The 23,787-nt window shown below is 42.1% G+C and overlaps 3 protein-coding genes across 4 annotated transcripts; 2 read left to right on the top strand and 1 right to left on the bottom strand.

Moving 5' to 3' along the window:
* Positions 1 to 1,064: 1,064 nt before the first annotated feature.
* On the top strand, positions 1,065 to 5,868 carry sh2d5 (SH2 domain containing 5). 2 transcript variants are annotated; one of them, XM_085777748.1, is made up of 10 exons: positions 1,065 to 1,142; positions 1,728 to 1,795; positions 1,887 to 1,967; positions 2,076 to 2,150; positions 2,262 to 2,408; positions 3,381 to 3,581; positions 4,071 to 4,254; positions 4,672 to 4,777; positions 4,877 to 5,036; positions 5,293 to 5,868. In XM_085777748.1, exons 2-10 carry the CDS (start codon positions 1,745 to 1,747, stop codon positions 5,485 to 5,487), a joined length of 1,200 nt encoding a protein of 399 aa, XP_085633874.1. In that variant the 5' UTR covers positions 1,065 to 1,142; positions 1,728 to 1,744; the 3' UTR covers positions 5,488 to 5,868. The 2 variants fall into 2 exon arrangements, 1 of the variants encoding a protein (XP_085633874.1); XR_015035881.1 differs by having other exon boundaries at positions 1,068 to 1,142; positions 4,071 to 4,303; positions 5,293 to 5,346.
* Positions 5,869 to 7,255: 1,387 nt separating this feature from the next.
* kif17 (kinesin family member 17) lies at positions 7,256 to 15,074 on the top strand. The gene is made up of 14 exons (XM_085777749.1): positions 7,256 to 7,717; positions 8,008 to 8,154; positions 8,276 to 8,377; positions 8,667 to 8,856; positions 9,805 to 10,257; positions 10,365 to 10,459; positions 10,550 to 10,751; positions 10,875 to 10,972; positions 11,763 to 11,878; positions 12,014 to 12,242; positions 12,331 to 12,589; positions 13,986 to 14,053; positions 14,161 to 14,281; positions 14,447 to 15,074. The coding sequence occupies exons 1-14, from the start codon at positions 7,484 to 7,486 to the stop codon at positions 14,638 to 14,640; spliced, it is 2,508 nt and encodes an 835-aa protein (XP_085633875.1). The 5' UTR covers positions 7,256 to 7,483; the 3' UTR covers positions 14,641 to 15,074.
* Positions 15,075 to 15,094: 20 nt separating this feature from the next.
* Positions 15,095 to 23,622, bottom strand: LOC146988120 (specifically androgen-regulated gene protein). Its single transcript, XM_085777750.1, has 4 exons — positions 23,554 to 23,622; positions 19,040 to 19,193; positions 18,581 to 18,776; positions 15,095 to 18,473 (listed from the first exon to the last, which is right to left on the bottom strand). Exons 2-4 carry the CDS (start codon positions 19,142 to 19,144, stop codon positions 17,335 to 17,337), a joined length of 1,440 nt encoding a protein of 479 aa, XP_085633876.1. The 5' UTR covers positions 19,145 to 19,193; positions 23,554 to 23,622; the 3' UTR covers positions 15,095 to 17,334.
* Between the last annotated feature and the right edge of the window lie 165 nt (positions 23,623 to 23,787).

Consider the following 23,787-nt stretch of genomic DNA (forward strand, 5'->3'; position numbering starts at 1 on the left):
AGATATCAGTGTTCGGAGCGTTGAATTGTCCATTATAAGTTAAAGAATGTGGGTTAAAATGTTAACTAATATGAATATTTTATAAAACAGATTTAAAGTCTGTTGTCCTGTGTCCTGGACACATTTTTGGGGCCATGCAGCACTGCAACATTGAATTGAATTGTTATCCACATTTGTCCTACAATAAAATTATATATTTTTTTTAATTATTTGTTTAGTCCTGCTGGTGCCAGGTCGAAGAGTGAACAGAGGATAAAACGCTTTGTTAGTATTAATTTTAAAAACAAATCACATTGGGTGAAAAAGTCACGTTATGATGTGTTTAAACAGGCATATGCATAAATTCATTTTACTGCTTCACAACTGTAATTGAGTACAAAACTGTAAGAAATGTGTGTTGTGAATAAGGAGGATAATAGCTCATACATACCCTGCATGCATGTATCCCTTGTGTTGTTAAGATTTTTTTCCAAGTCATTAATAAAATGGCTATATTTGTAAACTTGCTGTTTATTTAATTATTAAATATCAAATGGTGAGTAAAAAATGTACACATGTTCACATACTGAAAAGGACATGGATACTTGGGTAGGATTTTGAATGCAGTATTTTTACATGATTATAGTAGTACTTTTATAATTATAGAACTTTTTTCATAATAAAAAAAACAAGGTATGTGAGTAGGTTTTTTTTTGTCATCATTATGTTTTAGATCATCAGACATCTAAGTGCAAAAAGATAGAATTCAACAAAGGAAAAGTAATAACTAAGTAACTCTAACCCTAGAAAACGTTAACATCAAATAGCCTATATAAAATGAAAGGGGACAGAGATTTAGGCATGGATGTATTAGGCTATGTTGATGTAGGTGACGGACAGACAGGTGTATCCGTCACGGTCATGGCGGTGTGTGACGTCAGCGGGCTGCGTTGCGCCATGAGCAGGAATGTCTGGAAAGAGGGAGCAGCGGTGGGAGGGGGAGGGCGCTGATTCAACACGTTATCCTTCCCTGACTTCACTTCATATGTGAGGTGGAGAAGTGTAGGTTACACCTTCCTCCTCCTCCTCCCCTCGTTCCTTTCACTGGAGCCCCGCCTCGCGCCACCGACAGTCACACCTGGACGGAGCGGCGACAGGTGAAGGTGAGTGGGACTCGGACCGTGGACCGTGGAGGATGGTTTGGAGAGTCTGGACTCGGAGCAGTGAGTGAGTCTGTGGGATTTCCGAGCTTTGTTGACGACCTTTGAACCGAGCTCAGATCCAGACGCTCCGGTGTGTGTTTGTGTTGGTGGTACGGAAATGGTTCCGACGTGTTGTCTAATCCGACCTCACTTCAACACTTTGTGGTTTTGTGCGGTGTATTGGAGCATGTCAGGACTGATTGACAAAACACGTTATTCCAGCACTTCCCCGTGTCTCAACAGTGGCTTTAACGCATTCACGGTCCTACTCTCAGGACTGGGAATCAACAACTTGTAAAACGGACACAAAATCCAAAAATCACGTTTTTTTTTCTATTTCTTTTCCGTTTTTAATCTTCCTGTGTAGACTATCCCCAAGTGTAGTAGCCTAGACCTTGACTTTCTGGTTTTAATCCCTCCTTCACTGTTGTGATTTAAGGTTGAGCCCCCCCCTCCTTTTTGATTTTCTTTCTTTTTTTAAGTTTTACATGTTTTGATTCTGACTTTGTTGTCCTTGGCTCAGACTGTCTTGTTGTGTCTTTTCAGAGACACACAGCAACAGCATGGGTGAGGCACCAGTGAGAGATGGTGTTGCAGTGACACGCTCAGCAGAGGTACTCTACTGTGAATGTGTTCACAGTGTGTGTGTGTTTTTTGCTGTGTGTGTGTGTGTGTTGCTTACAAATGTATGTCTCTGCTGTAAAGTATGTGGGCTCATTTCCTGTGGATGACTGCTGCTTGGACGACCAGATAGAGCAACTGCACACTCAGCTGAAGCTCCTCAAAGTGAGTGGAGATCAGCGTGGAGGATTCCTGACTGAGATTATCATACATCAACTAAAATCTGTTTGATCGGAGAGTTCACTGACTTCTGCGTCTGTTGTCCTCAATCAGACATGCAAGAGAAGACGGCCTGTGTCTCTGAAGTTCTCCATCAAAGGTGTGAAAATATACAATGAGGATGAAACGGTATGGATGTTGTTTTGTCTGTCATGAAAGCATTATTCACATTCGCTGACCTGATACCTGGAAGATGGAGCTTCACATCTGGCCTCTCTTGTCCCCCCCCCCCCCCTTCAGACCCTGCTGATGGCTCACGCTCTGCGCAGAGTCTCTCTGTCCACTGCCCGGCCCCTTGACGCCCAGTTTGCCTTCGTCTCCCACAACCCAGGCAGCACAGACGCTCAGCTGTACTGCCATGTCTTTCAAGCGAGGCATGCCAGAGCGGTGAGGAATGTCAAGAAACACTGTTTTAAATTTATCACATTACAGACCTGCATTTCAAACTTGAATGAGATACATTTAAAATGCAACAAAGGGTGAATATGTCATAAAGTGATGTGTTGAACAAAATGCCTGTGAATATTGGGGCAATGTAGCCTACCACAATAACACAAGTAAGATGTTTTACAACCAAAGAGAAGTCATTAAGTAGTGTATGATCATAACTGGTCGTGATTTCCTATTTTTATTTGACCTTTTTATTAAAGTCTGCACACCCTCACAGGTGTTTTCAGTCACTGACCAGGCCTCTGTGTGGAGCTCTGCAATAAGAGGGACAATGCAGTAGGACCGCACAACTCATCACAATGTAGCCTAATCAAAAGAGCAATATGTCCATGTGCAGTTTCTCTGATAAAGTTCAAATGTGTCACAACATTTTTGTGCGTTGTTGGCACCATAAGTGTTGTGTTACTGCACACCCAACATGACTCAATAAAAAGCACACCATCAACTTATTTTTAAAATGAAAATGAAAAGGTAAAAATGACCGTGTCGTTCAGCCCCATGATAGAGTAACATGCCGCCTGGCAACACAACTATTACAGTGTCATTTTGGTTGAAAAAAAAAGAGACCATTCTCACTGTAATCACAAATAGAGCTCTTCTAATTGCAACTGGCTCAAATCTGAAATTAACCACTTTAATTTCATAATCTTAAAACTAACACTGTTTGTTGGAGCCTGTAATCCTTCATGGTGATAAGGAGAGGTCACAAACTGAGGTTGGTGTTAGGTGGAAGTTTCAGAAGAAGAGTTAGTTAGTTCTGAAATAGAAATGTCCTTTGCTTAGTCACATTATTTCTACATGGGACATTTAAATTAGATGTTTGTTAACGGTTGCATTAAAAGTGTTTTTGTATTTATGTAATGGTCACATTAAAGAATCAAGTTGACACACTTTTCCTCTCTTCTCCAGGCCCAGTTCCTGAACCTGCTGCTGTGCCGCTGTTTCCAGCTGTCTTACTTGGAGAAACACCCAGAGGAGGCCCAGGAGGACAGTGTGGGCTCGCTGCCTCGTCGTACCCCTTCACTGCTCAACCACGGATTCCCTCTCAGCGTCAGTGCTCTGGTGTCCTTCAGGAGAGCTCCTTTTCAAGGGCTTTTACCAGGCACAAAGGTTTGGACCTTCACACTTCCTTCTGTTCCTGTGTATCGTTCTTGAACCACAATATTTCCCTTTTTAGTTAGTAATTTTTACCCTTAATCCTCAAACTTGCAATCCTATATGACAATTAGCATCAGTGAATGATTTAGATCAATTGTTTTACTCCTTATAAACAAATAGTCATAGAAAGCCAAATATTTGCAGATTTCAGCCAATCAAGGGAGAAGATTTCACACATCATTAGACTTGTTTTTTTTTAATTTATTTATGGTTTTCTCATACTCCAAATGATTAAGAATTTAAAATAACATTGGTTGTAAGTAATTCATTTATGGATTTACCATATCGTTAGCCTCATAGCATAATTGCCTAAGTCATATTTGAACATTTTCGGGAAGAAAAAGAAAAAACACAATTTCTAGCAAGCAAAGTCAAAAAGAAAGGTCCAAGGAGAATGGCAACCACTGACTGACACAAATTAATTTTTTGCCTCACGCACAGAAAAATAAGAAATCTTCTGAGGACGCACACAGCAGCCAAGATGAAGTCTTCCCCACCTCCTCTCCCTCACTGGTTCGCAAGAAAGCCATCCGCACCAAAGTGCTGCGTTCGGGGGCTTACCGCTCTTTCACGTTCACGCCGCTCAAACAGCGCAACGTCCAGGAGCGACTGAACGCGTCACAAGGTGGGCCAAGTGTTCACAGAGCGCTGTCCAAAGTCAGAGAGTTGATTAGGTAAAGCAAAGCCTTCAGTGTCGGGTGGTGGGCAGTCACTCACTGTCTGTCGTGGTGTCATGTAGACTGCATAATAAAGGTGAGGGACCATAACCCGGTCTCACGTGGGTCATCAAACGTTTCTTAAACCTTTTCACATCTGAGCTTCTCACACCAATACTATGCGACTCTTTTGCGCACTGAAACACAAGCTTTTGTTTTACCACCACTCGCTGTGTTTAAACCAAACATTCCCTTCACTGAGTTTGGATTACACTGGATCGGATGTTTTCCCACACACAAACATGGGGGAGCACTTGTACTTTTGAATCTCTGGAGTTTAAACAAATCCAGATCAGTAGTGTTTTCTCTTCTTACATATGAAACAGAAAAGGCAGCAGACAAGACTCCGGCAAAGAGATCCCGCGCCCCAAGCCTGGCCGAAACAGAGGAAGCACTGGCTCAGGCAGTGTGGTGCTGGGCCGGTATCGCAATGTGAGTATTCCTCAAGCGTTATACACATTTTGCTGACAACAGTTACCTTCTCTAGGTCTTTTGTTTTCGTAATGAATTAACACATCTTTTGTATTTCAGTGATAGCAGCTATTCCCTGTTGGTAGATGACGTTCTTGGTTCCTACCTCCTCTGCCCCCATCCTAAAAAACCCAAATGTGGCTCTCTCATCGTTCGCTTTCCCTCTGGCCTGATGACCCACCTCATAAAAAACACTAAGAAAGGGAAATTCTCGCTGGAGGTAAGTGTTTTAACTAAGATGGTTAAATCTTGTGTCTAAAAACACATCAGTGGATCTCATCTTAAGTTGGCCTTGCAGCATCCTGTTATTCAGTTTATGTGTCTGTGGTTGTTCTTAAATATTATTATTAATTCTTATTTACTCCAAACTCCACAAACTTGAATTGTTGTTCTGCCAATCAGAAATGTATTTGCAAACCAGAATTAAATGTAACATTATTTGTTACTGTGGTGTCTTTGTCTTATCTTTATGATAGACATGCAAGACTGAGTTCAGCTCCATGGCAGAACTGATCGAATACTACACAGAGACCCAGGATAAGCTGCCACACCTGCTGAGCTGTGCCCGAGTAAACCACTGTTACGAGTGGGAGGAAAACACTAGCGACCAGCAGCACAAGAGCCCCAACAAAACCAAAACCAGAGTCTCCTCCAGAAAGGAATGGGTTTAAACCGTGGACACTGAAACGCCAACCTCAAAGGATGCAAACTAAGTGACACATTTTTTAATATTCTTTTGCACATATAAAATATTGTTCTTTAAAATCACATGGGTGTTGTGTGGAGAGTTCACAACCTGGAAAACATAATTGAATTGCACCCGTTTAAATCTGTGTTGGCACTCAATGTAAACAGTACACAAACCATTTCATGGGAGGGTACTTATTTTTCTAGGCTGTTATACTGTATACCTTGCCTTTATAGCTTTAAAATTTTAAGTATATTTTTAAATGATTTTTTTTTATATCTGCCCTTATGGCATCAGAGTTTATTAGTGTTTTTTATGGCATGAAATTAATAACTTAAAACTGGAATTGGTCACTCTGATTATTGCACCTCATGGCACTTGAAACCGTAACTGTTTTTCTTTCTTTGTTTCTTTCTTTCTTTGTTTCTTTCTTTCTTTCTTTCTTTCTTTCTTTCTTTTCTTATCATTGTAAAGATGTTACACAAATATTTGACCAAATTTTATTGTTTCATTGAACTTTCATCGTACTCTTTCTGTTTGAACATTAGACCTTGGGGATGTACAAGCTGTAGAATTACACACATGATGAAAACTTAATGGTGACATCAGTTGTTTTCTATATCTTGTTTCTTCAGAGTAGCCCTATATTGCTGCACTTATATCACAGCCACATGGATGTAGGCTGTGTTCAAATTTTGTGTTTTATTATTTTTTTGTCATAGTCTGTCTAACCCATTGTTATGTTTGTTTTATTGGTGTGTGTACAATTTTGTAAACCCTCATGTAGCCTATATGATGTAGTATCATGTTCTAGTCATAGAAACTGATGTGTCATAGGATATCATAAAATGACCTGTGATTGTTCTTCCATGGGCCCAGTTACATTTACACATTTGTATTGCATAAAATGTACCATCTTTTCCACAGAAGGCCAAGAAACAGTTTTCTTATGAACTCTTAGATTAAATGGCCAGTTTTAATTCACACTGTGCAAAACTTGTTTTGTATTATTCATGACATGCATGTCAAAAACCTCGACCTCAGCCTCATGACAGATAAAGTTACGGGCACTGCCGGGAAATTCTTTGGCTACTTAGCTACTGCACGCACTTTCTAAATGTCAGAGCACATGGGGATTGTTTGATGTGCAAATAGGGTCACAGATCATCCTCCATCCATCCAGCTAAATCAACTAGGCCAGGGCAACAACTAGGCTAATGAATGATTAGTAGGCTAGTAAAGTTGTTGTTTCTTTTAGGATTGTCCTTGACTAATGGATCATAACCTCAGTAGGCTATTTTTTACTGCCACATGTAGCAAAGAAAGAAAATTCTTTCACTACAATTATTTACGCTATTTGTACAATATGATACATTTCCTTTGTGTGGACTACAGACTGCATTGTGCAGTTGTTTTGTTGCCTAAATGTCAGGGGGAAAATAATGAAGTTTAAAAGCATCCCTTGATCAAATGTAGCCTAGTATGTTCTAATAAACAGACATTGTAGGCTAGTACAAGGCAGATACATTTGTACCAACCACTAGCAAAATATATTTCTGTAGTAAAAGGTTTAACATGTTTGTATTGCATACTCAGCAACTTTATGTTTTCTAACTTTGACCTCACTCCCTCCTCACCAAAATGTCCGCCGATCTCGGGACATTTCGTCCCTTAACGGTTGTGTACGGTTGCTAGGCAACTTCCAACGAGCAGCGGAACCGAATGACAGGGGACCATAGGGGACCCACCCGAGGACGAGGGCAAGCAGCGTTATTGTGTCTGGACATACACTCACCTCCACCCAGGTCTATCTATTCTTTTCTTCAACTCTTTCCCTCTGTGTTTCTTCCCTCTGTATGTGAACCTGTGGGAAAGCAGCTGGTCTCTGTGGACTCTGGGATGTGAAGTGTTTGTTAGCTGCAGCTCCTCTGTGGACATGTCTCTGTAAAGAGCTTCCTGCCGGGGGGTGGAGGTGAGTGATGGGGTCAGAGTCTGTGAAGGTGGTGGTCAGGTGCCGGCCCCTGAATGACAGGGAGAAGGCTCTGGGCTCGAACATGGTGCTGTCCATGGACCTGCAGCGCTGCCAGTGCTTCATAGTGAAGCCCGGGGTAATGGTGGATGAACCACCCAAACAGTTCACCTTTGATGGGACCTACTTCATTGATCAGACCACTGAGCAGATGTACAATGAGATTGCCTATGCTTTGGTTGAGGTAAGTTTTTTTTTTTTTTTTTATGTTTTATTTAATTTATTTTTTGCTTTCAACGCATGTGCAAAACAGGTCTGCAGATGTTATGCATTACAAAAGGAGCTCTGGTCACTGGACACCCTCAGCACATCAGTTGCCTATATCTTATTGCCACTGATTGCAGACCTCATTATTTACTTAACAGTCTGTTGTCAATCACCTAGGCTGTAAAGGTCAGCAGGGTGTTCCTCCTTTTGCCTCATGCATAGGATCACTATAATGCCCCATCATTGTTTTGTGTTTTTTCCCCACAGGGGGTCACTGAGGGATATAATGGCACAATTTTTGCCTATGGACAAACTGGAAGTGGTAAGTCTTTCACAATGCAGGGGGTGTCTGAGCCTGCAGCCCAGAGGGGGGTCATCCCACGGGCGTTTGAACACGTCTTTGAGAGTATTCAGGTAATCAAGGCAACATTATATGAAAAAGTGTGGATGATTTTTTTGTTATGTTGTTGTAATCTGCACACTTCCTTTTGTCTGGGTGAATCATTCTATGTGTGTATGTTTATGTGCAAGCTAGTGTGCAGAAAATACCAAATTCCTGGTCAGGGCCTCCTACCTAGAGATTTACAATGAAGAAATCAGAGACCTTTTGGGAAACGACACCAAACAGAGATTGGAGGTGAGTGTCTTTAAGCACTGGTTGGTTCAATAAACAAATCCAGAGACACTGTGTAACATAAGAAACCAGAAGGATCACTGTTCTTTGGCAAGTACAATGGTTATGAAACCTGTTCCTCAATCTATCCTGACAGTGAACACAGCCCTAATGCCTAGTGCACAAAAAAGAAGTTGCCATGGTGATTCCAAAGAACAGTAGTTTACGTACACAGCTCCGTTTGGGTGAAGGTGTGTGAACGTGCTGACGGATTCTGATTGAGTGTGTTTCTGTGTGGTTGGTGAATGTTAAGTTGAAGGAGCACCCGGAGCGTGGCGTGTACGTGCGCGACCTGTCCATGCACACGGTGCACGGTGTGGGCGAGTGTGAGAGAATCGTAGAGCAAGGATGGAGGAACCGGGCAGTGGGCTACACACTGATGAACAAAGACTCCTCACGCTCCCACTCCATCTTCACCATCCACTTGGAGATCTGCAACACAGGTACTCACTCACACATTTTTTTTATTAACCGACTTCATTTCACACATTATACAACTTTAACACACAGAAACATCTCTTACATGTGAGATGAAGAAGTTTTTATTTGCATCAACCTGAGCTTGTGGAGGCATGTGGTGTAAGTACATCAGATAACATCTTCTAATAAACCTAAAGAACAATTCCACTTTTAGATATTATCATGTTTAAATGTTAAGGGATAATTCAACATTTTGGCAAATTTGCCTATTGCCATAATCCCTGTAGTCATAGGAGTAGGTTCATTACCTTTAATTATCAGTGCATGTTGTTTTAAGATCAGTGGGGAAGAGACGTGAGCTGCTCAGCTAACACAATGGAGGTGAATGGTACAGGTCTGCTGTCCCTCATCAAACTCATCAAATACACAATCCAACAACTCCACAACGCTTTCGTGGACAAGTTGTGACCAGAGCATTCACCACGCTATGAGATAATCATGTATAATTATGTAACATTACGACACATGAAGCAAATACTTGGAACTACTTGCACTTTTGAAATCCCTCCGCCCAGCAGCCGTGTCTGGAATGTAGTTCCGGCTGCATTTGCCTCATAAATACCTCTGTCTTGTAATGTTACATGATTATCTCATAGCGTGGTGAATGCTCAGGTCACAACTTGTCCATGAGAGTGTTTTGGAGTTGTTGGATTGTGTATTTGATGAGTTTGATGAGGGACAGCAGACCTGTACCATTCACCTCCATTGTGTTAGCTGAGCAGCTCACGTCTCTGCCCCGCTGATCTCAAAACAACATGCGCCGACAATTAAAGGTAATGAACCTACTGCTATGACTATAGGGATTATGGCAATAGTTGAATTTGCCAAAATGTTGGAACTATGCTTTTAAATCTTGGCATGGAAAGAATAGTTGTGTTTAATTTACATTCATTTGTCACCCATATTGTCAGACGCAGCCGGACAGGACCATCTACGAGCAGGTAAACTCAACCTGGTTGACCTGGCAGGAAGTGAGCGTCAGTCTAAAACTGGTGCTACCGGCGAACGACTGCGCGAGGCCACCAAGATCAACCTTTCCCTCTCAGCCTTGGGCAACGTCATCTCTGCTCTGGTGGACGGACGCTCCAAATACATCCCATACCGTGACTCCAAGCTGACCAGGCTGCTGCAGGACTCTCTCGGAGGGAACACGCGCACCTTGATGATCGCGTGTCTCTCCCCTGCAGACAACAACTACGAGGAAAGCCTGAGTACTTTGCGTTACGCCAACAGAGCCAAGAGCATCCAGAACAGACCCAGAGTCAATGAGGACCCCAAGGACGCTCTGCTCAAAGAGTATCAGGAGGAAATCAAGAAGTTGCGGGCCCTCATCTCAGGCCAGCTAGGAAGTGCTAACCTGGCGAGTAAGTATTTGAATACAACATCTTTTTATTTCAATATTGCAAAAGAATTTAAAGTGTATTGGCTTCTCTTTGAAAAATCTCCTCCTTTTTGTTCTGTCGTCGTGCAGCTCTGCTGGCTGGTCAGTTGTCTGAAGCGTCCCCTGATCTTCCTTCAAGGCCACAGTCGAGCACCACAGAAGCAGAGAAGGAAAAGATTAAAGAGGCAACTACAGAGTGTTCCCACACCGATATATCACTTCACATCTCTGCATGTATGAGGTGATTAATGGTGCATATTCTCCTCTCTCCGCAGGAGTACGAGGAGAGGCTGGCCAAGTTACAGGCTGAGTACAATGCAGAGCAGGAATCCAAGGCAAAGCTGCAGGAGGACATTGCTGCCCTGCGTTGCTCTTATGAATCCAAGCTGTGTAACCTGGAGAAGGCCCAGTCCAGCAGGGGGAGCTCTGTCACCAAGAATGACAACAGAAAGTCGTCCACACACAACAAAGAGACATGTAAGTAGTTTCTATATTGGTTTGTGTAAACTGGCTTTGTATATCAAGAGTTCTTGTTGCTGTGTGTCCACTCCCTGTTAACTGACACTGCTCTGCATTGTTTTGTTTCCTAACTTCACACAGTGAGCTCCAGCTGTATGACACAGGTCACTGAAGACGTGGTCTGCTTTCAAACTGAAGCTATGTGTCAAAGTGAGACTGGGGAAAGTTCTCAGACCAAGGTACTGTCCAACACCACCACCACCATTAACACTCATTTCTTTTTCAAGGGCTTTCACAATGAGATGTCTAATGTTTCACAGAAGAACTACAGTAAAAGAAACTGACATGAAAATAAACAGTGGCCTTCCTGAGGGCAGCAGAGAGTTCACCTTTTTATTCTGGCTTTTAACAAAATTTTGATTTCATTTATTTTATTATTATTATTATTATTATTATTATTATTATTATTATTATTATTATTATTATTATTATTAATTTAAATATTATTATTATTAATATTAGTTAGTTAGTTAGTACTCTTACTTACTTACTTATTGTTGTATTATTACTTATTTATTGTCTCATTAGTTTACTGATCTTATCATTGTCATTCTATGTTTTAGCATATTTTTATTTGATTTAGTTATGTATATATTTATTTCTCTTACTTCTTTTAATTGTTTTATTACATTTTCATCCGACCCTATCTTATATTTATGGTTTCACCTTCATTTGTCCCAGCTCTATTTATTCTCTTTTACACCTTATTTTGAGAGACTCCAGTTTTTCCCCATAAATGGGCACCGTTAAGATAGCGTTTCCTGAGTTCAGTTACGTCCTTGCTTTTAAATATTCCATGTTTACTTTCATGCTGTATGTGGGTGTTGGGGGTGGGAGGTATGGTGTTTTTATTATGTAAAGCACTTTATGTTGCATTTTAACTGTATGAAAAGTTTGATTGATGTATTGATTGACTGATATGATGATTGAGAAACTCCCTGATGATATTTCCTCATTTTATTGAGCTAGCCTGCTGGACCTTGTGGAGAAGTTGGTGTCCACACTGGTCCAGGTGGAGACAAGCTCGTAGACTCAGCTGATGTCCCCGCAGCAGGGCCTCTGGCCCAGAAACATGTCCTGGAGAGGTTTGTGGGCTTCTGTGGTAAAATTGCACACACACATTTTACGTTTAAGCACAGTTAGCCAGTTAGACAGTTACACAGTTTGATGTCATTATTCCATGTCCATGCATCATCCCTGTTGATCCCTCTCCTCCCCAGGCTGCAACAGCTGGAACAGGAGGTGGTAGGGGGGGAGCAGGCCAGGAACAAGGAGCTACAGCAGAGACACCAGCAGAGAAAGAACCTCGCTGACCAGAGGAAAGTCCAGCTCCTCCGTGCCCTGTCAGAGAACAGCGAGGAGAGTGAAAACGTCTTGTTAAACGTCTACAACTCCATCCAGGAAGAAGTTCATGCCAAAAACCAAATTCTGGTCAAGGTGCAGGGCAAGGTGGGCCAGCAGCGACAGTAAACACATGTGACAGGTTCATATGGGACATGATTCTGTACTGTACAAGTTATTGAAATGTCTATTACAGTTGAAAGCAGCCAAACTGGAGATCCGCGACCTGCAGGCAGAGTTTGAGGTGGAGAGAAACGACTACCTGGCAACCATCCGCCGGCTGGAGAGGGAGGGCCAGCTGCTGAACGGCCTGCTGGAACGTATGGTTCCCCTGGTGCGGCGAGACTGCAACTACAGCAACCTGGACCGGCTGAAGAGAGAGGCTGTCTGGGATGAGGACAGCACCACGTGGAGGCTGCCGGATGTGATGGTGCAGAAAACAACACTGCCCTCAGGTACAACGTGTGAAGAAAAAAGACAGAGTAAAAGATAATCAGATTTAAAGGTACATTGTGTAGGAATTCCTCCCATCTAGTGTTGTGGTTGTATATCGCAAGCAACTCAATCGGATTTTTCATGCTGCATTCACGTGAAATTGGGCAGACGGACGACAGCCGCTGCACGTATAACGGCATAAACAAGCCTCTATGTAAACAAGTGGTCCGTCAGCACGAGGCAAAACAATACACGTGTCAATATGTTGTCATGGCGATGTGGTATTGTTTACCTGACCCATGTTTTACCGGCTTTCTCTGGACTTCTGTGACTAAAATGACATCTGGTTTGTTACCGACGGCCGTCTGCCCGACTGCAGGTGAATGCAGCATCAGTGTAACGCTCCATTCCTCCTCACTGCGTTACCGCGGTGACTTTTCACAGACGCCACCTCGACCTGAGCCGACAGCTCCGGTGTCTCCGCTGAGTTTCCGTGGTTTCCTACCGTCACGCTGCCACTGAACGTAAAAACATGGCGACACCACATGGCAGCCAGCACTGAGCTTACCCGCTCCATGTAGATATTAGAGGCTGACACGGGAGTGTTTTTTCAATCCCGTCATGTCCCGCTCCCGCAAAAAAAGTCGTCCCAAAAAAGTCAAAAAATAATCCTGTCCCATTCAAATCCCGAATAAATCACTCCCGATCCCGTCCTATTCCCGTTTTTTTCTATTAACGCAGTCATCATGTAAAACGATTGTGTTGACAGGTAGCCTACGGATCCCACGGACATCTTTATTTTTTTGCTTGTGTTGTGTGCATCACCTGTTTAATGCGAGGTGGAGATTACACCGCCGCCGCATCAGCTGACTCCTGTTACTGGCGGTTACCTACCGGTATGTTGATTTACACAGGTTACGTAGCCACGACAGTGATCACTGAGGGTGTGAAAAGTGTGCATCAGTCCACACACTGAACTTCTGGACCGTTTTGAGCGCACCATCCGGGTTCTTAACGTAGCCTACTGCCTGGCTTGTGCTTCTTTGAATGTCGCGCTTTGACTCCCGGTCCCGTTCACTCCCGTTTACATTTTTTCCCGTCACGTCCCAATCACGTGATTAAAAATAAATTGACTCCCGAATCACGGGATTCCCGTGGGAATCCCATGTCCCGCGGGAATCCCGAGAAAATGTCAGCCTCTAGTATATATGAATGATATGAACGGTAAATTCATAGCTTACCGGAACACTTCAGTTTGTTGATGGGGGGGGATTACTGATTAATGAAAAACATACTTTTGAACCAAATAATCGATTTTTGTGAATAGATAACAGGAGAAGTTACACAATGTCCCTTTAAGTGATGCCACAGACTCTCTTACTTTAATATGATCTTTCTTTCTTTTTGTGTCATTAGCAGTGCATCCAAAACCTCATCCTTCAACTCGCAGAGGCTCAGCTGCTGATAGTGGAGAATCATTCATGGTGTGCTTCTGTTTCAGTCACTCTGTCATCTGTCACACAGACACACACACACACACACATAGGACCAAACTGGCGCAGCCTTACACCTGTGTGTGTGTATTTGGCAGGTGGAAGAGGACCGGTATAAGGAAATGCTGGACCGTAGTGACAGTGAGAACATCGCCAGCAGCTACTTCAAGTCAAAGAGAGCCAGCCAACTAATGGGGGGCGAAGCCACCAAGGGACACGGTAGGACCAGGACCTGCAGGACCATATATTAGCCCTTCAGTTCAATCGTTTATTATCTATCTATCTATTACAAAATAATATCACCTCATTCTCTTTGTGTGAAATCTGTAGCTTGTCATGATGTTTTCATTTCAAAGTAGTCATTTTCCATCTCTCTGCCTTCAGCCATCCACTCTCCTCCCCTGGTTAACGGCGCGACCCACCTGACATTGAGCAGCCCCACCGTGAACCCCCCACCCACCCACTCAGACTCCATCCTGCCACGACCCTTCCGCCTGGAGTCGCTGGGTGTCCCTGTGTCCAATGGGAAGGTGAAGCGTAAAAAAAGCAAAAGTCACATCCAGAATGAGGGGATTTGAAAAGACTGTGAACTCCCATGCTCTACTACGCACTCTAACACATCTCACTGTCCCCTATTTTCATGTAATGTGAGTGATCACATTCAGTGCATGGTAAATGATCAAATAATGATTTTTGATAACTACTGCTAACAAGAAATATCTACAGTGGACACTTTTGTGGAGACAAGTGGTGACTTGTGTTTTTAAATCACACTTTGAATGTCTTTTTGAGAAAGATGCTACCTATGTTATGATGCTACTCTTAGACTTTTGCGCTGTACTTTTTGATTGGTGCATTGTGACGCTCAAAGTCCAGCTACTGTAATGTTTTTTCTCTAATTTTTTCTGCTTTTCTGAATGTAAACTACACTTTCACCTTTTGTCTTCTCTCATGAAGCATTTTTAAAAACCTCCACTTGCTGCTGAACAGATACAATAAATAAATGTTTACACTTTGTGAGTGATTTTGTTCACTTTACAAAATGCCATCAAAAGTTGAGGTGAGACTGTGATGAACAGAAATAAGATCTGAGCCAATGACACATCTGACCAGTTTGTAGAATTTCAGCAAATGGGTCAGGGGGACTGTTGTCATGGCAGCAGTGTAGACAATTATCTCAGGTTACATATCACCTTTGGGGTCAGTTTGGTGTGACTACTAATCCCCAGTTCAGATGAGAGAACCCTTCATTTATTATTTGCATAGATTTCGATTTATTCTGATACTCAACTTTTTGATGGGGTACGGTATGTCTCTTTAATTGAGGGGCTGCTGAAGCCAATCCTTTTCTTTAATCTCTGGCACTGTAGTTGCATTTGTGTCTTCGCTGATAAACTCAATCCTTTCTGCAGATCACTTCTCTCTCTGAGTATCATATTTCTAACTTTGGCTCTGGCTTGATTTCTACATCCATTGTTTAATATTACTTGACTGGCAAAGACCCGTGTCAGTTTCAAAATTTGACACCCTTTATGTGCCCGTGCAGACATACTAGACACAGATACAGTCCTGTCAGGCGAGGCACTTGCCCCACTGATAAGATAACACAACAGAAGGAAACTGTAATTGTCTCTTAGTCAGTAGTCAACCACGCACTAATTCCACTGAGGCTTCAGCGATGTTACATAAGAATTGCGTAGTCATTCAAATTAGTCAGTAGGAGGAATTGAAAGTCTTCCGTGCAAGGGATATCAAGAAAACAAAGACGGGAAAGCACTGGGCTGCTAAGTTCACATGGAGGTGGGGCTCAAGATAATCGGATAATGGAAGAACAGCTGAGCAGGTTTTCTCATCGCCCGAGTGGCCTGTAAGATGAGTAGTATGACTGATAGTCATTCTGTAAGTGGAGAGCTGGATGAAGCAGGTTTACAGGGGTAGCAGTTTGGCTTAAGGGGTTTTTGCTTCTTTGTGTCTGTTATTTAACTTCTCACTCTGAAAAGACAAATCATTACAGGCTCAACTTAATTACATTTCAAAGTTCACAAGGCGTAGTAATGGCTCCACAAACTAAGCTGCGTAATTTAAAAATCATTTTAGCACTTGCGCTGAAATGACTGCACTGTACTCTATTTATTTATGTTTTGAAGATGAAGATTTCAAGACATGATATATTACGTGTAGATTTGATTATTTATTTATGTTTTTATTTTTGAGTGATTGTAAAGAAACTGTAAGGAGTAATCCATTACACGCATTCACATTCACTCTGGATGAACATCTTCAGTTTTCAACCATGAAGGCAATCACATGAACACAACTTGTCAAACATGTTTTGAGACCATCTAAACAACATAAAGTTAGTTAGTCAACATAATTTAAAATGATGGTATACATCTGTCAACTACTGGTACATCAGATCTAGCTATAGTTTAGAAAACCCCTGAAAACTCACCCAAAACCACTTCCAAAGTTTTGTTTTACAATAATGAAGAGCTGCATAGACTTATCTTTGAGGCTTTTCTCCGAGTAATTTTCTCAATGATTCATTATAGGCACATCTGTGAACTGTCAAATGATCAGTAATGCAAAAAAAAAAAAAAAACTTGATTTGGGTTAATGTTTCCTTTAAGTAAAAGAAGAGTGGAGCAGCATCTTTTGTACAGAAATGAGGGAACATGATAGACAGAAAACCACTGTGTTTTGCTTCAGTATGTCACCACCAGGCATCAAAATCTGAACTAGGACAAATCATTTCTTATGGCCATAAACCCAAGCGTGCATACCAGTCTATGCAAAACTGTGCTGTTCAACCAATGCTGCATCTGATGTGTAGATGTAAGGGTGAAGATGATATTGATTGACTTTCATATGTAGTCTTGGGCTGATTTGATTTGATGTGCTATTGTGTCTAACTTTGTTACAGTAAACACAATAAGAGATTCCGATTGACTGGAACTACATTATCATACCATTTTCATTATATACAGACAGTCTCAGGGGTTTGAAATGTGTAAAGTGCATTTCTAGATACTCCTGGGACCTACAGAATAGTAGTTGGGGAAAGAAACCGCCCTCACTGTCAGTAAACAAGCACGGCCTAGATTAAAAGTGCTGGTATTTCCATATGAGTTGTTCTTGGTCATCCTCGTGCTTTAGTGTGCCATGGTGCCAAGTTCCCACTTAATGCTTAACTCTCTTTAAGCTGATGGTACTCAACTCTCTCTAAGCACCACATCTAAGTGGGCAGACGACCTGCTGTTGTTTACCAGTGTTCAGTCTTTGAGCAGTCCAAGTTTTCTAAGCGCCTCCTTGCGATCAGCTCCCATCCCGGGCACCACCATCACAGTATATCCAACTGTGTTAGAGGGTTTGTGGGGTACAGACTGGGCTGTAGTGGTAGTTTTCACTGGCTCAGTTGCTGCGACGTGTCCCAGCTCAGGACAGTTTCTGCCATTTCTGTAGCCGTTCAGGGTAGTTGATCGCTCCAAACCAGCTGCCTTCACTCCGTTGGACTGAGCAGGATGTGTAAGAGATTCAGACTGTTGGTCACGTCTTGAGTAGTGATGAAAACTGGCACTGCTCTGCAGAGGCTTGTTTTTAGGCTCTGTGGGCACTTGAGAGTAACAAAACGATGGGCTTCTTGATGGATTACCATTGGCTAGACCCTTTGTAAACCCTTTAGGTTTTGAGTCCAAAAAGGAGTTAGGTTTAGGGGGTGACAGTTGGGCTACTGTCTCATTTTCTGGCTGTTGGTCCTTCAGGAGGCCGAGCTTCTGTAACGCTTCTAGTCTCACCACTTGCGGATCTGTTGCATGCTTGAGACCGTATGAAGAGTCTGATGTTATCAAAGCCTCATTTGATGTTTTCACAGATATGTTGGCAGGAATCTTTTGGGGTTTAGGGGCCACAACTGGAGGACTTGTCTTCAACTTGAAGGACTCTGACTGGGATCTGTCAGGTCTTGGCAGATTTGGACCTTCCATTTGAGCAGGAAGGCGTTTTTCTATGGTATGATCAACTGTCGGACACAAAGGGGTCTTCTTTGTGGAGGCACTCCTTCGGAGATGAACAAGTGCATCGTAGGACAGAGGTCCTCTAGGTAAATAACCCTCAGGTGTCCTAACTGAGTAGTCTCTAAGTTTAGTGGGGGGAGGTATTGCAACATTAACCTCCAAAGGTACTGGGGTAGTGACAGGTTTCTGATTTTGTTTGTAACCAGATTTGCTGCTTGAATGAGTGAACTGAGGCTTGGAGCAGAGGTTCCTGTCTGGAGGAATGCCTGGTTTATTATCAGGTGCAGAACACAGGTTGCTATTTGCCATAACAAAAGGTGTAGGAACCAGGTAGCCCTGCATGAGTTTAGTGTCTGCACTTTCCTTGAGGGGTTCTTTAGAGGCGTGTTTCATTGAATCTGTGAATTAAACAAGAATATTTGTCAGTGGAAATGCAATGCATTACTGTTCAAAGTATTTCATAGACTGACTTATAACTCTGCATCTGTTCCCATAATTAACTCACCGTTCATCTTGCTTTTGCTCATGGAGGCTGACAGGTCAGCCAGTTTGTTAGCAAGGTTGCCAGGATTGGGCAGTTGGTCAGGTTCATCATTGGACAGTCCACTATCCTCCTCAGTATCCAAAGACTCAATAGTCTCCTCCAAAAACATGAGACAGGCCTTTTCTTCAGCAGACAAGTACTCCAGACTGTCATCACTCTGTGATACAAAAAAAATGAAGTGTCAGAATGTGGATAGCAGGTGAGTTGACATTTCTTTTACACAAGAACGTTTACGCCTTTAAAGCCATCCTGTCTAAATGTCACAAAACTATGAAACCATATTTACCCCTTAGTTTTTTATGGTTGTATTTTGTTTTAGTTTCCCACACCATCTTTGTCTCAATATTTCTTGTCACTTTTGAATAATGTGGAATAACTATATACCACATTGTGAGATTCAGATTCAGGTTAGTTACTTACAAAGACAGAATTGGCACTGACGACGCTGTCACAGCTGCCAGCACTGTCCATGCCAGTCATGGTCTCCAATCCAATGCCACCTGGCCAGGTATCACTTTTGGGCATCTTGGTTGTGCTTATCTCAGGTCAGTGGCACAGATAGTCCTGTTTCACTCTGTGAAGAGTAAACAAATGGAGAGTTAAGTTACTACAGTTACAAAAGAATGGACCATATAGTATTTCAACCACATTGTTTACACCCCATCCAAAACATTTTTTTCTGTTGTGTTTTTTTTTTAAATGTCCTCTCTTCTACACATTAACACTTTTTAAAGAGTAAATTGAACACATGCACTAAGTTAATGGACCACAGATTGTTTAAATAAAACAACATTTGCAAGCTGAACGCAAACATCCCCTCACTTGAAATTCAAGGCTCTAACCATGTCTAATTTAAATTCAACAGCACAAGAAGCAGTGGCATAATACTGTCTTCTTTTTTAATGTAAATGAATTTAGACTTTGATTTCCATCATAATTAATGAATAAATAACAGTACAGAGTGCGTAGGCAATGATCATACGGACATGGTTGTTGAGTGTGAGTCAGTCTTGAAGCTGGGCATTCACTAACAACAAAGGTTTCCAACAAACACAGGCAGACATGGACAGGAAGGGAAACCAGCTCCTCTGTGTGACCAGTCATCAGCACCACAAAGGGCTGGACAGCTCCAGATCAGTGTTTATGAAGAGCTCAGGGTTACAACAGTTTCAGACATAAAGAGTTAGATGCTGTTAAGTTATTAGCCTAACGTGTTGTATTGGTCGGGCTGGATGTTTTGATCAAGAATTGTAACATACTGCACAATTATATTTACAACATCCAATTCATGACCTGGACAAGCATGCACCGTTGTGGACTCTGCACCTCATCAGGCCATTACAGAGCGTCCAGTGGCAGACACAGAATTATTGTATTGTGTTCATTGTCATCCTATCGAAAAATATCACAGGCAAATGTAAAACTAATTTCTTGACAACTCAAAATATATTGTATTAATAAAAACTTGTGTGGCCAAGCTAATCAGTTGCATTAAATCATGTGTTAATCAATCATCACCATTTCCCCCATAATGCAGTCCAGTCAAATTGTAGACTGTTCTTGTAAGCAAACTCCACTTAAGAATCAAAATCTGCACAGCAGCAACCATTTAGTCAGTGCAAGACAACAGCATACAGTACATTTGTGTTTTTGCGTTTCTGCCAGCCTATGAGGCTGTGAATATTTCAAAACAATATTAGCCTACCATGTTGCTGTAACATAACTTTTGAGGGGGAAATCTAAATTAAAGGCAATTTAATTCTGCTACATACTTAACTTCAGCAAGTTTTAAGACTTTGCAGATTTATTTTCATACACAATGAGCAAAAGCTATTATCACTGGCTGCCTGGAAAGTAAGTAATGGCAGTAATGGCTGCTTTTGTTTAGACAAGCAATGTACAATTTTATTGGGCTATTTTCTATACTTCTGAATGGCTCAGTTGCTCACTCAGACATGTCTAAGTATCGTCTCATCACCATGTCACGCTGTGTGTAACCCTATGGTGTCTCACATGAACACTAGCTTCCTGGGGGCCAGACAGCCCTGCTGGTTGAGAATGACAGGGCACTATAGCTTAGCCTGTTTCTGACAGATATCTAACTAGTCCTCCTGCTGCATGTGACTCAGATTACAGCACACATGCCACTCCTAATCTTCCTCAACCGGATCAGTTTCAGAGGGGATGCAGGGCAGCAGTAATAACCCCCTGAAAGCTATATGATATCCAGTGTGACCATGTTGTCTTACTCTAACAGTCTGGTATTAGGTCAGTCTTAATTTGGTTGTAGGTGGTTTAATGCAAATAAAATATAAATAACACACATAGTAATAGTAATGCTGATTAGGGATTATTTCCCCCCTCTTGGATGACAAGACATTCTGAATAAAGGCATCTTCCTTATGGTGTGTTTAGAAATTAACATTACATTAGGACATTAGAAATTAAAGGAGTAGTTATTTGAGAGCTATTGAGGTCAAGCTTTAAGCCAATTTGGAGGGTAAACACTTTCCTTTTTTACTTTACTTTTACTGCTAGGAACAGAGTTGGAGTTTTACTATAAAGGAACTCCTGTTTGATCTGAGTGAAAAAGAGAGAAGGGTTGCTACATGGTCCACAGCAGGCACAAAAGCACTCCTGTTCACTGTTCATACCATGTCATCCTATAATGTCCCCATCTGTCCTGCTGCATAGCTGACAGGATATGAGTCTGAACAGAGGAGAAGCTATGATAACGTTTACCTGCAGATAACCAGAGCTGCTGCTGTTCCCCTGTCATTACAAAACCTCAGACTCCATCTGTGTTGATACCACTCCTATCAAGACAGTAGCAAGTGTCATAAAAAACAGAATGAGATCTACGTCAAACTCCTTGGAACATTTGTCCATCACCCGATTTCACAATAATGTTTTTATTGTGACAATCAAAGAGGCACTGCCCAATGTTTTATCATCTTCAATATACTGTCTACAGAAGATTATGCATGGTAAAATCATCACTGATTAGTGTTTGAAGTTTCCGTTAGCCCTCAATACTTGGCCTTCAACTCCCTGCAGTTCATTGAACTGCTTTTCCTGTAAAGATCTGCCCCAGTTAGTGTCTGATAAATCAAATAAACCTTGGTCAACACTTATAGCTACACAAAGCTGCTTTTACTTAACTCCCCCAAATTTCATGAAACCAGTCTGCAAATAATACAATGCCTGACATCACACTATTTAATTATTATGAATTACATAATCTATTGATAGATATCACGTGACGTCACACAGCGTTCGCAGCCGGTCACAGCGCCATCTTGGGTACCGACTTCCAAAGGCAGTCTATGGGCTGTGACATCAAATCTCACAAAAATAGTGGATAAACCTTTTTTTTTATTACATGGCTCTATTGAATGTCGTATTCCGATAATTTATTGATATTTCTGATATTTATTTACATCTTGATTTAGCATTTAACAGTCTGTTATTCCTGTTTAACAGATCGTTGCTAAGTAAAATACACTAGGTAGGGACGCCGCTCTGATCAGCGCAGCACAGAAAAGAGAAACTATGCAGGATATTTACTCTCTGTTTCATTTTTTACCGTCATTAAACAGCTTGGGAGACATGTACGCCAAGGGAGGCTGCCTCACTCTACTGAGTGTGAGCGGCACGTACGTTCACGTTGCTTTCGTGAATTGTAAACACACAGACGCCCCCTGCGTCCAGCAGTTAGCGGCTGGATAACTGTACCGGAGAGGCTCAACATGAGCTTCATTTGAGGAATAAACGGCAGCTTTTACCTGACGGGAGACCGACGCCTGAGCTACGGTAGCTAACAGCTAGCAGCTAGCAGGTTTTTACCTACTTTCCTCTCTCCCTCCCTCCCTCCCTCCTTTCTTATCGCACACACACGGCCCAGGTTGTCTGTCATATCTGTTGTAAACCTTGTAATAACAGCTTGTTGAGTACAGTTAACACTATTGCTGCCTCGGTTTGAGTGTGGATTATTAATTGTTAACGGTTTGTTTACTGTGAGTGGTGGTCATCGCGTCCTGATGAGTTGGGTTTTAATAACAGCTGATAACGTAACTGTGTAGATGGTGTGGATTGTGATGAGAAGGTGTTGGCACATATTTTAAGACTTATCTGTGCAAACCATTGTGCAAAACCTGTTTGTTGTGACTTTTTGCGTTATAAGATGATTTGCCGAATTCTTCTTCCATTCCTGCAGCCTTTTGTCTCAATGTTAACGATGGCAAAATGTCCAGATATTTTATTACTTTATGAAAATAAATGTCTGTGAGTTAAAAAGAAGTGGGCTACGCATTTCTGATTTGATTTGGCTTTTCGTGTATTTGGAGGAGAGACAGAGCGAGCGAGAGAGAGAGAGAGAGAGAGAGACGAGGAGAGAGAGAGAGGGGTCCGCTGGGTGAGCTAGATTAAGTTTTAACGGGAGAGAGAGCGGCGCACCGCGCTGTCAAAGCTCGTCTCAGCAGAAAGGTGCTGGACGTGTGTGCTTTCAAGGCAAGGCCATCAAAATGAGAAATATTCATATCCAAACTACATCAGGCAGCAGTCTTCTGGTCAGAGAGGACGTGGCTGCACTGAGCTGAATAGAGGTTAACTCAGTGTTCGGTACCCAGCATGGCGGCGGCCAGGTGGAACACACCGTGACGTCACCTACTGATAAGTATCTATAGGCTATGACATCATATGGGCTACAGAGGATGAATTCTGAGATCGGCACTATGTAGCAGCAGAAGATAGGATTTCTCGGGAAATAAAGTTAAATCCATCATAATTTATCTGAAAATCTGGATGACACCGTTTACGTGATAGGAGCCAAACGACGAATTAAGCTATAGCCTACCTAATATAAAGCTGTGTTTAAATTAACTGCAGCTCTGGATGTAAAAAGAAAGAAAGAAAGAAAGAAAACTCGACCACACACCTGTTTGATTCCTGCGTCGGTCAGTTTTCCATCCTCCGCCTCTTGTACCAGTGAGGATGCAGTGAGTGAGCGGCTCCTATACACCTGCACGAAGGACTTTGTGCTCTTAGCTTTTTTAGCCAATCAGAAAGCAGCATTGTCCTTAAGACGCACGAGCCCTCGTCGTCATAGCTGCACCTGCAATAATCTGTTAATCAGTATCTTCTTCAAACTCTCTTTCTGCAAAACACAG

This window comes from Trachurus japonicus, chromosome 5 (genome assembly GCF_045865225.1).
Source record: "Trachurus japonicus isolate A0001 chromosome 5, Traja_1.0".
NCBI lineage: Eukaryota > Metazoa > Chordata > Actinopteri > Carangiformes > Carangidae > Trachurus > Trachurus japonicus.

Excerpts from the sequence above, each read along its gene's own strand:
- sh2d5 (XM_085777748.1), top strand. The coding sequence starts at position 1,745 with ATGGGTGAGGCACCAGTGAGAGATGGTGTTGCAGTGACACGCTCAGCA. Across the intron at positions 4,255-4,671 it reads GCGACTGAACGCGTCACAAG|AAAAGGCAGCAGACAAGACT; the intron begins GTGGGCCAAGTG and ends CATATGAAACAG. Across the intron at positions 4,778-4,876 it reads TGCTGGGCCGGTATCGCAAT|TGATAGCAGCTATTCCCTGT; the intron begins GTGAGTATTCCT and ends TTTGTATTTCAG.
- kif17 (XM_085777749.1), top strand. The coding sequence starts at position 7,484 with ATGGGGTCAGAGTCTGTGAAGGTGGTGGTCAGGTGCCGGCCCCTGAAT. Across the intron at positions 11,879-12,013 it reads CAGAAACATGTCCTGGAGAG|GCTGCAACAGCTGGAACAGG; the intron begins GTTTGTGGGCTT and ends TCTCCTCCCCAG. Across the intron at positions 12,243-12,330 it reads TGGTCAAGGTGCAGGGCAAG|TTGAAAGCAGCCAAACTGGA; the intron begins GTGGGCCAGCAG and ends TGTCTATTACAG.
- LOC146988120 (XM_085777750.1), bottom strand. The coding sequence starts at position 19,144 with ATGCCCAAAAGTGATACCTGGCCAGGTGGCATTGGATTGGAGACCATG. Across the intron at positions 18,777-19,039 it reads TCAGTGCCAATTCTGTCTTT|AGTGATGACAGTCTGGAGTA; the intron begins GTAAGTAACTAA and ends TTTGTATCACAG. Across the intron at positions 18,474-18,580 it reads GAGCAAAAGCAAGATGAACG|ATTCAATGAAACACGCCTCT; the intron begins GTGAGTTAATTA and ends TTTAATTCACAG.